Source organism: Corvus hawaiiensis, chromosome 12, assembly GCF_020740725.1.
Source record: "Corvus hawaiiensis isolate bCorHaw1 chromosome 12, bCorHaw1.pri.cur, whole genome shotgun sequence".
In the NCBI taxonomy this organism is placed as follows: Eukaryota; Metazoa; Chordata; class Aves; order Passeriformes; family Corvidae; genus Corvus; species Corvus hawaiiensis.
In genome coordinates this window covers 501,317-515,990 of record NC_063224.1, presented here as the reverse complement: position 1 = coordinate 515,990, position 14,674 = coordinate 501,317, and the positions used below count along the sequence as shown (strand labels likewise).

General features: G+C 50.4%; 1 protein-coding gene across 5 annotated transcripts in view; it reads left to right on the top strand.

The window, feature by feature from the left end:
• Positions 1-14,674, top strand: part of ZFHX3 (zinc finger homeobox 3) — a 396,997-nt gene that overhangs the window by 361,726 nt on the left and 20,597 nt on the right. For all 5 annotated transcript variants that reach the window (XM_048316338.1, XM_048316337.1, XM_048316340.1 and 2 more), the window contains one exon: positions 8,199-8,306. In XM_048316338.1, coding sequence (XP_048172295.1) covers positions 8,199-8,306 — 108 coding nt within the window. The remainder of the gene's footprint in view (positions 1-8,198; positions 8,307-14,674) is intronic.

Genomic DNA, 14,674 nt, shown 5'->3' with positions numbered 1-14,674 from the left:
CCAAAGCCAAGAGAGGTGGAGAAAAAGGGGCTGTTGGCTCCAGGAAACTGAAGTCGCTGCTGCTGAAAGCTTGTTAGTACAAGGGGAAAAGCAATTACTGACATTTTGCCAGTGCCACTAACCCAAACCCAGGGAGGAACAACCCAGGCCAGGCTGTGGCCATCCCTGCCATGCAGGGTGATGTGGGACGCCTCAAGCATGCCCTCAAGGACAGCTCCATGGCTGTGGAGCTGTGGGGTGTCTCCCCTCCCTGTTCTCTTCAGCAGGTGTTGGTTGTGCATGCAGGAGCTCACCTGTGTTACCTGCTCTCTTCTGCACCAGCCCAAGTGGTGTTTGGTATCGAGAGCTTTGAGGGTGCTGGCAGAGGGGCTGGGAGAGAGGTGATGGCGTGGGAATGAAGACTCCACAGGCTGTCCACTGACAGGACTGGAAGTGGGGCTCTGTCTTCGAGGGGCCGCCTCGCTGCCATGGCCTCTGTTCTTCAGCTGTTCACACCAAAAACTTTGGTACTGCAGCTCTGCCAGGCTGGTTTTTCTGCCTGGTGAGCCTGCACAGGTATTGTGCTTGTGCTACCAAAGTGTCTGTCCAGCCGGCTGGGTGTATTTGTCCTGTCCTTCTCAGGGCTCCTGGGGATGCTCAACTCCTAACTCCAAAGTCCCCTTAAAAGCTTAAAGGCTCTCTGCAGACATTACTTTGGTTGCCACTACAGTGACCCCTCTTGTTCCCCGACGCTGGTAGTCTGAGCATCCCTGCTGGCTCCCTCCCACCTTCCTCAGAGTCACAGAACCATTTAGGTTGGACAGGACCTCTAAGGTCATTGAGTCCAACCTTTGACCAGTCAGCACTGTGTCAACTAGACCATAGTGCTGAGTGCCACATCCAGTCGTTTCCCTCAACTGCCTTTGCCTTGAGGCAGCAGCATGTCTGGGGGTGATCCTCTTTCATTTTTTATTATACATATTATTTATGGCCATTTATGATTTCCCATGTTTGGGGATATTGTTACTTTGTAGAAATGAGGTCCAGGAAGAGCCTGCCAACACGGCACTGGGATCTAGTCAAGAACAAACCCACCAGACCATGGGTGTCAGACCCTCTAGGACTCACCCCATGTACAAACCATCCTTAGGGACATTCACTTAGAACTATTGGTCTTTTTTCCATGTTCTTTGTAACAAAAAACTTGCCTCCCTGGGGACAAGAAGTGACAATTTGCCGTGGACACTGTACCCGGCTGTGGACCTGCTCCCCTGCCCTGGATCAGCCCCACCACTTTCCTCCACTGCCCCATGTCTGTGTTGGGAACTTGTGGTACCGCAGGCTGCAGGGATATTTTAATTGTCCGTTAACCAGGGCACTGCAATTATGGCTTTCCCAAGTTTTTAGCTGAGCTTAAAAGAACTCCAAACGTGCTGAGATGGGGAAACAGTTGGGGAGGGGGAGAAAGAGGGTCAGCAAGACATTAATTAACTTTTCCTTGGAGCAATACCATGGAGAGGGAGAATAGAGTAGCAGTTGTAGGACTTGTATATTTAAAAGAAAAAACAGAAAGAGGACATTTTAGTGTTTCGTTTAAGTGTGGTTTGTGAGGATGATGGGTTAAAGTTGTTAGGAGCTCTCCTGTGAATATTCAGCCCCTAAGGCTAAGTGTGAATTAATTATAGCTCATTTTTGTTATAGTTACAGTGTTCTCAAGATGTACCTTGTTGCGAAGTTGCTAAAGTTGGCTACTAACTTCGGTTTGGCATTGGTGCTGGTTTTGTTTGTGGACCTCTGCAGTTTCTCTGAAGTGAGCCTATATTCCCAGTGAGCACAAAGCATCTCTTGCTCTGCTGGCATGGTCTGCTGAGGGCCTGCAGTGCTCTGCTCTGAAGGAACAAGTGACAGGATAAGGGGAAATGGCCTCAAGTTGTGCCAGGGGAGGTTTAGGTCGTGTACTGGGAAAATTCCTTCTTGGAAAGGGTTGTCCAGCCCTGGCACAGGCTGCCCAGGGCAGTGGTAGAGTCGCCATCCCTGGCAGGATTTAAAACCCACGCCGATGTGGTACTTGGGGACATGGGTCAGTGGAAGCCAGGACAGCGCTGGAGGAGCAGTTGGACTCAGTGATCTTAGAGGGCTTTTCCAACCCAAATGATTCCATGGTTCTACCAAACCTGCCATTGTCTGCTCAAGCAGTTCCACCATGTGTCTTTAGCAGAAGGCCAGGGTTGCCTTCCCTCACAAAGTGGGGCTGGGCACCCATCCCCCGGGCACCTTTGCTATGTTCCTGCCTCATTACCTCTGCCACCCAACTCGTGCATCCTCTTTCTCCCATAGATCCCCTTTGTCTCTGGACCCTTGTCCCGCAGGTCTCTGTGTGGAGACTGCTCTGTCCTCTCCCTGCAGACCTGGAGCTGGAGATGGGCTCTTTTGTTTTGCTGTTTGATCTGTGGTTGTGTTTTTGCATGCATCTCCTTTCCAGCTGATTCCAGTTTGGAGCTAGGTTAAACTGTGCAAAATACTGTTTAAAAGAAAAAGAGAAAGGAACTTGTCAAGATGCATTTGTTAGATCACGTTTAAAATGAAACAGAATTGAAGGTAGTTTTTGTCCAAGAAAGGGGAGGCTGAAAAGCCGTCAAGCCGCAGGAGAAAGCCCCTCCTTTGTTGTCCTCCTGACATTGAAGTGTAATTTTTCATGGTTATTTGGACTGGAAAATGGGGGGAAAGGGAGAGATGGGCTTGCGATTATTTCCCATAAATGACAACACAATCACATCACGCTCCACTACAAACATACTCAAGGAATTTGCCTTTTTTTTTTTATATTTCATATGTGAAAATAACAGCAACCTTTCTAGTGCTGCTGAAATTAAAGGGGGTAAGTCCCCGTTGGGTTTCACTGGCTTAAAATACAGCCCAGTTTGTGAAAAACGTGGACAGCCTTGTTCCCGGGGAGTGGGAGAATGGCAGTGCTCTCCCAGGGAAGGGGTTCTTGGTTGTGCATGCTCCATCCCTGGGTGTGTTGAAGGCCAGGTTTGATGGGGCTTGAAGCAGCCTGGTCTAGTGGAAGGTGTTCCTTCATATGTCAGGAGTTTGAAACAAAATGGTCTTGAAGGTTGCTCCCAAGCCAAAACAATTCTGTGACTCTCTGATATCTATGTCAGCTGAGCACGCCATAGTCAGCAGTTTCTGTTTGTCAGTGAAAGCAGCAGAGGTGCTCTGGCCATGCTCTGCAATGGAGCTGTCTGGGAAATAAGTGTCATTAAACAAAGGTACATGTAGTATTATATTGTTTTCCTGCAGCCCTTTGTCAGGTGGGACTCATCCACCAGCTTTGCATCCAGGCTGGAGCTCCATGGCATTCCTCTCGTAACCTTGCCTAGTGCTGGCTTTGCACTGCTTGGAGTCCTGCTCTTCCTTTCAGGAAAACAGTAGGAATGAACAAGCTGATGCAGAGTAATCCCGTTAGGAGCTGGCACAGATGGTATTGCAGCACATACATGCATCCATAGCGGGAGCTGAAGTCAGACCCCCACCTGGGTTCTACCTCTGCTCTACCACAGCAGAGGGCACTGGGCCCATGGGCATGGTGTGAGGTGGGACTACCCTCCCTGTGCCTCTGTGACCCTTTCTGAGTCAGCTGCACCAGGCCCTGCATGGTGACCCTGGCGCAGCTCGGGGGCAGCTGAGCTCATCCTGGGCTTCCAGGATGCAGGAGGGCATCGACCCACTGTGGACCTCCCTCCTCCTCCATATGAACCCAAACCTCTCCACCCAGGGCCCTGGGGGACTCAGTTTAAAGTGGTTGCAAGCAGTTGAACTTGTGACTCAGGCGGGTTGGTGGGCGCCGGCGGGGCAGCCCCTCGGCAGCGCAGGGCGGTGCCAGCGCTGGTCCGTGCCCGCAGCCGCTGTGCGCGGCCAGCCCCTCACCCCCGACAGCCGCGGCCTGCAGCAGCCAGCCAGCCCTCAGTCCTGCCTTTCTGTCGGCTTTTTTGGCTACTTATCCTGAAAAGGGGAGCGTCAGAGATTCTTTTTGTTCCAAAGGAGAGACCCTGTGTACAATTAAAACTTGTTTCTGGTAAACCTCATTCCAGGAAAGATGAGCTTTTAACAAAAGGCTTTTGACAGCTGCAGGGTATTTCATTTTTTTAATGCCAAATGAAAAATCAATACATTTTTCTAGGTTATACATATTCAGAACAGGCTTGATATTTCCATTATAATGGAAAATGGGTGTCTGCACATCTCGCCTGTCAGAGCTGCACCGCCACATTTTCCAAGCCACTGCTAAATATTTCAAACCTGATTTGATTGTGGTTCATGACAGCTAATGTTTCTCAGCTCTCGAGCCTGCCGGAGGGTGGAGAGGCAGCGCACGCTCTTTCCCATGCCTACATTTCCACCACCAAAGAAATGCCCTTTATCCCTTTGGATAAGAGCTCTGGGTTTGTTAAGGAAAACATGGTTGGGAAAAAGAGAGGTGAGAGGTCTTGGGCTGTTCAAGCTGGTCTGGATCCCATCAGCATTTGCCGCCTTCTCCAGCTCTCAAACTTCCTGGGTTTGGGAAGGGACAGACCTCAGTGGTGTGATCCTGTGCAATTGCGCACAGCAGTTTGGGTACATTTTGGTGTGTGACTGAGTCAAAGGTTCCCTGACCTCTGCAGAAGTCAGATACTTGTGATTTTCCAGACTCTTCTCCTGCTCTTCCCCCTCCTCTCCCCCCCACCCCCCCCACTTTGTGAATGGTTTAATTTTAAATTAAAAGGAAATACTGCTCTCTAAAATGATTTATTCATGAAGGAAGCAAAGACTCTGCCTAGGATTTTGCATGGGACAGGTGGGTTGGGATGGAAGAGCAGCTCCTTTAGCTGCAGGGGCTACAATTCCTTGCTCTCAGCGTTGACCTGAGCCCTGGCAGTTGGAAAATTCCTTTTAAAAGTTATTAATAAAGCACCATGGATTCAGGAATGGAGCTCTGGCATGGGAACCAGTGCACAGTGTGTGTTGTTTGGATTTCCCGGGAGCATGATTCCCCCATACAAATCCCACAGCAACGGCTCTTGCACCTTTGGAGTCCCAACAGCATGTGCAGCTTTTGGGAGGAGGGGTCAGGTAGTAGCGAAAAGGTCACGGTGGTTTGGAAGTAAATTCCCTGTGTCTTGCTGACCACTACTCGTTCAGCCGCAGGAGCTGGTCTTTGGGTGGTCTGCACACTCTGCTGCAGGTGGGTCCTGTGGGTCGTTACATGAGGACAGTGGTGGGCTCTGGTCGTGTGCAGCGTGACACCGGTTTGCAGTGGCAATGGAAGCTCCTTGTGGTGTGCAGTGGATTGAGAGGAGGAGCAGATCTTCCCTACCAGATATGCTGCTGGCCTTGTTCTCACAGAGGAATGCCCCGAAGGAGTACAGGGGATGGATGGTTGGGTGCCTTCACACAGGTGTTTGCTTTCCAGACCTGCGCTGCACCCTCAAGCTGCTGCTGTGGCTCACCAGCTGCGGAGAGTGTGGGCACAGACCTTTCAGGAGCAGGAGCTTTGCTGCTTTTACTGTCAGTGCTGAGCTCTGCTTGGCAGAAGGTGGGTCAGACATGGGTGTGGGCGTTGGAGGCAACTTCTCAACTGGTCAGACCCCAGTGCAGCACACAGAACCAGCTCAGGGGTGGCTGTCCCCACCTTTTCTGGGCTCAGTGGGAGCACTGGTGGCTGTGCCACAGGCCACACTGAGCATGATGAGCAGAGCAGCCTCAGCCTTCCAGAGAAGTCTGCTGGAAGGGGATCACGAGGCAGATGGAGTTAGCGTTTCCCCTTCCCCGGGGCTCTGTGCCAGAGGCCCTGGCAGCAAGGAGATGAGCAGGGATGGTACCAGGACCCTACCCAAGCTGGTTCAGAGCCTCTCTGGGCAGGTGTGCTAGACTCTATTCCCTTCCCATCCTGCTTCAGAAAAATTACTTTTCAGAAAAAAACCAGCTCAGGGTGGAGCAGGAGGAGGGTTCGCAGCTGGATCTGCTCCCTGCCCTCTGCCTGGTGCGGGGTGTTGAGCCAGGAGCAGTTTGTGTCCTCAGAAAGGAGCGTTCCTGGCACAGGGGCTGTGGAATGCTCAGTGCCAGAGATGTGGGGGATCAGTCCAGGCTGGCGGTGGATGGACAGGAGGAGCTGCAGCCCCGGCTGTGCTGGGGACTTGCTGTTTGTAGCCTTGTTTTTTAATCATTTTCTCCCGTTATTGGTATTCATAGCTCACATTTTTCCGGTTACTGTCCGCCTGGGCTTTCATCCATTTTAAAGAGCTATTTTTTCCCTTGTTGATGATGATGATGGTATAAAGACAGATGGTGTAACTGCTTATGAATGTCCTATTTTATTCCCCTCGAACCAGACAGCACACTGGAAGACACGTATTATTTCCACATGCTCAGGTTAGAGCCCAGACAGCGGCGGAGCCTGGCTCGCCCTTCCTCTTCCTCCCATGCCGATGCTGACACCTCCGGGTCGCAGCTGGGAGTGCCGCTGCGCCAGGCGCCCTTTGTTGTTCAGCCAGGCCGGGGGCTCTGGGCCGGGGGCTCTGGGCCGGGGCCGGGGCTGGGGCTGCGTGGTGGTGGGGCCGGGACCAGGGCAGGGGGTGATGGGCCATGGGTGATGAGCGGTGGGTGATGAGCTGCGGGCCATGGGCAATGGGGGCCGTCTCCTCATGGTGTCCAGGGGGGCCTCAGAGCACCTGAGCCAGCAGAGAATGGTTAAAATGATGATTTAAATTAAATATAGAAAACCCGTTAACAAAGGTTTTTAATAAAACCAGCTAAAATCTGCTTCCACAGCAGCTGCCCAGCTGAATGGACGCTCTTGCCCTGTGTGAAGTGGTTTGAAGGCACTAGGGTGGTGGGGTTGGGGTGGGGATGGTTTGTTGTGTTTTTTCCCTGGAGTGGAAAAAAGATTGGAATTTTAATTTCTGAAATGTGAACCCAGCTGCTGGTTTCACAGCCCTTCTCCCAGTAAACTTGAGCACTCGGCTCACGTGGCAAACTGCCCATCTCACCCCTCCACCAGTGATATGTGCCTTTCTACATGTTGGATGCCTTTGTCAGCATTGCCACCCATCTCCCCTCTCACTCCCAATTTAGGCTGTTATATCCTCAAAGGGCACTGCTGAGTATCTGCAAGCTGCTAATATATATTTTTAATCTGAATTTCTAGCCCTGTCTTTGTTAGGAGGAGGATGGGGGCTGGTGCTCGAACCAGTTAGGTGGTTCAGGTAAATCTCAGGATAGCATGAGTTCATGGGGTTTACCATGACCAGATAATGCGAGTTAAAATTTTAAACTATCCTGCCTAAAAATGGGTATAGTGGTCTAAAAGTGCCCTTTTTAACCCGGTGGTGGGGTAACCCCTGTCAGTTACCAGGACTGTACATTAATAGCCATGATAGTAGGTGATAACGTGGCTGCTACACCCTGGTGTAAGCGCTCTCACTCCCAGTGTCCCACCTGATGAGGTGCCTTGGAGTGGAGCTGCACCACAGCGGGTTGACACGCTCTGTGCCCGTGCTGTTGTTACGGGCTGGACCATGGCGCTCTGTATTTTGTTCTGAGCTTTCAGCACTTCACCGAGTGTTTCCTCCATGCTTTTGCACTGCGTGGTGCTGCCCGGGTTTGTAGACTCTTCCCCTGACTGGGATGAAGGCAAGACTGCCAGCATGTTCCTCCTGTGCCTCATGTCTGGGCTGGGGCTGCAGCAGACCAAGCTGCTCCGAGCTTGGTCTGAGCAGGAGGGATGTCATGTGTCTGCAGTGGACTCTGGCATCTTGGTGACCAGGGTCAGTACTGCACCATGTCAGTGGGGCCAAAGAGCCTGAGAGGGGGATGACAAGGAAGGATGAGGCTGAAGGTGCTGGAGGCTCCAGTCGCTCCCTGATGCTTCTGTAATCCCTGACATGGCTGGGCAGAACCTTCTTGTGTAGACAACCATGTAACTGTACATGACATCTCAGGGGACCTTAGTAGCTCCAGGTGGTAAAAGTAGGCGAGGTTCTTCATTTTGTCTTCATCTCTCACTTCTTTCCTGTACAGTTTCTATAAGCAGGTGTGTTGGGAGAACACTGGGCGATGTTGATACCTGCCACCCAACACTTGTGCACAGCCCTTGCTGCTGCTCTTACTCACTGGCAGCTACATATTCTTCTGTTCTGCCTTCCATGTCTGTGTCACACTTTCTGCTTTTCTTCTTTCAGAAGAACCCAGTGAAGATGTGGAAGGGCCCAGTGAAACAGCTGGTGATGCTGAGGAGCCTGCCAAGGAGCAAGAGAGTGGAGGGGACAAGGACCAGAGTAAATGGACAGGTATGATTCTGTGATGTAGACGAGGTGGTGTTTGGTCCATCATTTTCTTTAAATCCAGGAAAGAGAGGCGGGAAGAACACTGGTCCACAAAACCCTTTTTAACTGACCACAGTGTGTCAGTGTGACATAAGTGTCATCCTCTGTGAAGGCTTTGGGTGTAGCTTCTTGACATACTCAGTAGTTTGAGTTGTGGTGGGTCATGTGTCCCCCCTCTAAGCCCCAGGCTGGCGCTGGGCCATGGGTGCTCTGGGACTGGACCCAGGCAATGGGGATCAACAGCTGGGAGAGGAGGAGGGAGAAGGGGACAACCCCTCCTGGCAGCAGCCAGCACATGGTTGGATTAAGCATATCATTTGATGATTCTATGATTGGCCTACTCTGGAGAAGGCCATCCATCTTCCACCCTCATCTGGCCCTTGCTGACCACTTCAGCCTAGGTGCAGAACATGCGGTGCTGAAGGTAGCATTCATTTTCCTTGGCCCAGGGCACAGCAGTTCTGGCTCCAGGTCCCATTTGGTTGGCAGGCTCAGCATTGGTCCGTGCAATGCCTCGGTCTGCACAGAGACCCTTCTTCCAGGCAGCCTTCTCCTGCTGCGTTCACAGTTGCCCCTTGGTGAGCCCCAGACAAAGACATTTTGTCTTACGTAGTCTTCCCAAAATGGAATGTGGTATTTCACCTCTACAGTTATAATCTCAGCACATCTCAGTCTCAGTCAATGGAAGATGTGTCCTAACTGGTGGAGAGAGCAATCTGGGCCTTGTGGGCTGTTGAAGTTTGTGCTTTCAGTATGGGCTGCACTTGCTGAGGTTGCTCCGTGTGTTCCTTCCTGCCACAGACTGACTCTTAACCCAGAAGTGCAATTTTGCTTGGCTGTAGCTGGTTTCTAGTCTCAATTCATTGTGTGGGATTGTGTGATCCTGAGCACAACCATTTTGTGAAGTGTCACAGAAAGAGGTAAGTATTGTTTAATGATTAAATCTCTTCAGGGGTAAATAGGGTCCTTTGCCCAAATCTGAAGCACTTAAAAAGGCTGATCTGTGTGAAAAGATTGTATCTCAAAATATGTAAGGAAAAATGAGGAGCCTGCTTTTTAAACCAACCCTTTTCTCTCCAGAAACTCTGAATTTGGATGGTTTAACTTCTTCACCCTGCCAGTGCAGCTCCTAACCCAGTGTTTGTGAGGCAAGGAGCAGATCAGAAATGGGACAGCTCCATGGGGTCTGCAAAGGGAACCGTGTGGGGAGGACACAGAGCAGGTGTGTGAGCCCATGGAGCGTGGGACTGGCCTTGTGCAAGCCAAGGTGTGCGTGATGTGCTGGCACTGAACTTGGGCCCTGCTTCCAAACATGTAACAACACCACCACCCTGAACTTCAAAGCAAGATAATGTTACCAATTGTTGCTGTCCAGCAGGTGTGCAAAGCAGGCACCACATCTTGGTCGTGTTTCTGCTCTTGTCCCTCGAGGAACATGACTGTGTTGACAGGTCCTCCTGGACCTCAGACATGGGAAGGAATAGAAACTGGGTCAGGTTATTCCTGACAGCTCCAGAAGTGTACAGGGATACAAAAACCTGATACAAGTGGAGCCATGAGCAGGGAGGGGAGCAGGCAGTACCAGGGAGCTCTCCTTGGAGGAGGAGGAGGAGGAGGAGGAGGAGGAGGAGGTTGCCGACACAGCCAGTCTGCCCTTGGCAGCAGTGGAAGGCTGTGACCACGGTGTCACAAAGCTAAAGAGCCTGGAGCCTTCTCTGCATTTGCCTTCACTGAGCAGAGCAGCACAGCCCGTGTCAGCAGCACCGTGGGGAGAGCCCGTCCCCCAGCTACCAGGGAATGGGCTGCAGAGCACTTGGTGATGCTGAACATTGTCCCTGACCTGCTGTACTGTACCTGGGTGTTGGGAGACTGTGCCTGGAGCATATCAAACCTGCCAGCTGCTCTCTCTTGTGCTGTGCAGAGGAAAGGGGAGCTGTGACGAAGGACAGACATGGGGCTTGTCCCTGACCGAAGGAATGGCTGGGGAACTGTACACCTGCCATCTCTGCCCCAGATTTTCCTGGGAATTGACCAAACAACTGTTTGTAAGTGCTGATGGGAAGATAATGAGATGAGGAACAGTCAACACAGATTTGTCAAGAACAAATCATGTCAACACGACCCAATTTCCCTTCGTGTGAAGAAGGTCCTGTTTGGAGTCAGTGTCTCCTTGGGAAGGCTTTCGATGCCACTTTTCAGGACAGGCTGAAATGAAGCACAGACACTGTGGTGTGGGTGACAATATTGTGCCTTTGGTGGGTTTCATTAGTACTGGAAAGCTCTCCGTTCCTGCGCTGGGGTGTTGGGGAGGCTGGGCAGCAATTTCAGAAAGCCCAAACAGCAGGAATGACCCAGAACAGAACAACATCAGTCAGGAGGAGAAAATGGAATGAACAGGCTTATTTGACCTAAAAAAAGACCAAAGAGGAGGACAAGATAAGTCTTCTTGTGCATGAAATGCTTCTGAAAGGAAGGAAATAATTTTTTCTCCATGTTGAGGATACAGACAACAAGACACAAAGGGCTTAAATTGAAAGGAGAAAGATTGATGTTAGATAACAAATTTTAAAAAGTCTTCCTGTACAGCCTGTGGCTTAAGCACTGGAGTGGGTTTTCTGGGAAGGTTCCTCAGAGGTCTTTCAAGAAGATTAGAGGAGCTGCTGTCAGCAGTGAGGCAGGCTCAGTCTATCCTGCTTTGGACGGACTGGCTGACCTTCGGAGAAGCCTCTGAGCCAGGTGACTCTGTGAAGATGGAGATGAGGGCAGGAGAGGTGTGGGCTGAAAGCCAGTGACAGGGTATGTGAAAGGGAAGGGGGACAGACCCTTCTGTTGCTCACCACCTGCAATTTGATCATACGTTCCTCAGCAATTTACTCTCCTTTGTGCTTTGGTTTCCTCACTGCACACAGGGGATTTATTTCTTCCACTTTCTTAAAGGCTTGTAAGATCTGTAACAAGACACTGAGTTCCTTTGCCCATCTCCCTGCCCCAGCCCAGGGGTGAGGGTCTGCACCGCGGTGGATACAGTCTGGGCGCAGCCTGTGCTGGGGTTAGTGTTAGCACCAAGGAGAAAACCTGTTTTCGTTGTAAACTTGTCAAAATGTCTCAACTGCAAAATAAATTTACTGATTCATTCTTTGTATTTATTTTAAAATGGAACAGTGTGAAGCACAAACGTTTTTTTTAGGTGATACTTTTCAATTGAATATACACGGGGAAAACTCCATCCCGTATAAGGACTCACTGGATCTTGATTTTCACAGACATCTCTGTGGTTTCTGGAAGGTTCTGGAAGGTGGCAGTGCCTCCACACTGGAGCAGGGAGATGCTGTGTGCCTGATGGCTCAGTGTTAGACATTATCTCGTCATGACTAATGTGAGATTTACCACAAGCAAACCAGCAAGGGTGAAAGGAATCATGGCTGATCCTGACTCTATTTTTAAGGCAGGATGTAGATAATGGATACTCAGCTGAAGCCCTGCTCATTGCAGTACAAGGCCTCTCAGATTTGGGGGGCGGTGCTGGTTCATGTCTCTGATGGAGAAGCCCATCACCAGCAGTGACCCAGCTACCAGAGGCTTCCTTAATGCACTGTCCATTGGGTACATGGAGAATATCAGGGGTTTTTCCACAAAAACAAGAAACAAAGTCTACTTAAAATATAGATTGAAATGAAATCTTTCTGGAGGACTGGCCTGAAGGGCTTTTATTTTTGTTAATGATTTTTTTTTTTTTTTTAATCCATGATGCTCACCTAACAGAGCAATTAGTGCAATGGACCGTCTCTGATTCGAATCCGTGGTAGATTGCTATTAAAGGAAGTATTAATGGGCTGCTGAGAGCTGGGAAATTATTGCAGAAAAGTGTGTTTATGGAGTATGGTGCTGGCAGGCATGATTTCAATCGGATTTGACATGTTTAACATAAATGTATACTGCACAGCTCCTGCAGTTTATGAATAATTCCTACAGGCCGACTGCCTTTCTAATTACTGAAATTGAAAAAAACAGGTCAGGCACATCCTGACGGAAATCTATTCCTGCTCCTCCCCCCGGCTGCTTTTTGCTGCTTTTTTTTTAATATCTGGCATTTGTGGAGCACTTAATGGCCGGGATGTTCTGGGGGCCTGAGAGGCTGGGAGGAAGGGGACAAGGGGCACGATGGAGCCACTCTCAGCACTGGCGCCTGGGCGAGGGAAACCTGGGAGAGGGAATGGGAGAGAAGGACTGCGAGATTGCCTATATCTGTGTTTTTCTGAGAATATATGAAGCACAAAAGGCTCCTGGGTTGGCAGCTGCAGCCCAGAAACATGGCTGGGCCGGGTGGCCTCATGCAGCAGCCGGCTTGCCTCCGGGCATGCTGGGCTCTGGCGGCATCGGAGATGCTGCGGGAACTGACATGGGTTGCAGGAGAGGCCCGTGCTGCTAAGCAAAGTGCCACCTCAGTGAGTCCCTGGTGCTGCTTGGCATCTCATGCAGGCATCTGCTGAGTGTTTCGTGTTCATATGGAGCAAGGCAGGGAAGTCTGGTGGTGGCTGGAGCTTCTGGATATGAATATTTAATGGTAATTCAGCTGTGGGTACTCGCTGCAGGTGGGAAGGTATGACACAGCATTAGAAAAACAAATTATTCGGCCATTTTCAGGGCTGGAACCATGCGAGGCAGCAGCGAGGACGGGTGCAGAGTGCGCGTGCCGAGTGTGGGGCCTTTACCTGTCAATCAAGTCACTGTCAAATACAGAGCTGAGAAATGCTGTAGAGCAACAAGTAGTGCACAGGCCTAAAAGTGTGGCTACAGCAGCTGATTAGAATGGAAGTTCCTTCAGGAAATGGGGAATTAAACAGTGTCTGAGGAGGAAATGTTGGCTGCATGTTACTGAGGAGGCAACAGCGCTGCGGCAATGCTGGGTGCCCCGTGCCCTTCCCCGGGGGTCCGTGTGAGCTCTGGCCGTTCCTGGATCATGGCAGTTTCTGGAGAATGGATGAAACTGATAAATTAGCCCTGGATTTTGGGAGACACAGAGGTGCTGTAAGGGCACAGGGGCAGCAGCCTTGGGCATTGATGGCACAGGGCTGTGTGGCACAGTAGCAGCTCCCACTGGTCTGAGGACTTGTGGTGCTGAGTGATGGCTCCAAGAACACGTTGAGGTGATTTGAGGGAGGAGACACCACCAAATATGGAATGCTGTTTTCCATCAGGCAGTGAAACCACACTTCCTTCGTCTCACTGAGAACTTTCCCAAGCCAGCTGCTGGACTTCGTGGCAAGGAGTTTTTTGGAGGCTGGTAGTGTTTAGATCAATGGCAATATCAGAAACCCCACTGTAAATTTCTAGGGCAAGTGGCAAGCTGGTTTACGGAATGCAGGGAGATGAGAACCTCTGGCTTACGGAAAGCAGCATGAATTAATAATCATTTAATTGGCTTTTCCATTATGTTGCTTGGTTGGGAGATGGAAGTTTAGATGAAGGGGCTGTCAGTGATACTTTAGCTAAAAGAATCTGATGGGTAGGAGGTGGGTGGTGACTTCCTTCCCACCAGGATAGAGAGCAGCAGTTTAGGGGATCCATGCTGGCTTTGCCTCTGGAACCAGTAAAGGAAAGGCCTCCACTTCCAAAGAAGTGCCCATCCACCTCTGGAGTAATCCCAGGGAGGACCTCACCTCCTCCTCCTCTGAGAAGCAGAAGCTGCTGAGAAGAGAGAGAAGATCAGTAGAGCTCTAGAAGTTCTGTGGCAGCCCTGCTCCATCACACTTGGCTTTTAGGGGACATTTGTCGAGAAACACAGATCTTCCTCTAAGTCAGCAAATCTGAACTAAATCCATTTAAGGAGTCAAATAACAGTACTCTCCAATATGTACATCATACTTTAAACCAGATTCCTTTTCCTGCCCTGCAAGGCCTGGACCTGGAAGCAAGATGCTGGCCATGGTCACGGCACATGTAGTGTCTCCATGTGCTCCAGTGCCACACAGCCCTTCCAGACCATGGCCTTTTGGACATTTTGAACTCAGGATATTCTGTCCTGTTCTCTCTGCACAGACAGAAGGTCCCATGCTGTGCTCAGAGCTCTGCAGGCAGGTGCCAAGCCATGTCCTCATTTCTCCTGGTAGCAGAGAGTTCTTAATTCCTCTGATCATCTGTGATGTGGACTGAATGTGTCATTTTGTGCATTTGACTGTTTATCAGCAATAAACTTCAGTCTTGGTGTTAAAATTCTCAGTTGAGCTGTCAACTCAAAAACTAATACTTAAAATAAATATCCCATGTGCAACAAATCAGTTATTCTTGGGTCTGGACAATCACCAATAATTCTGGTTCTGAAGGATTAAGGT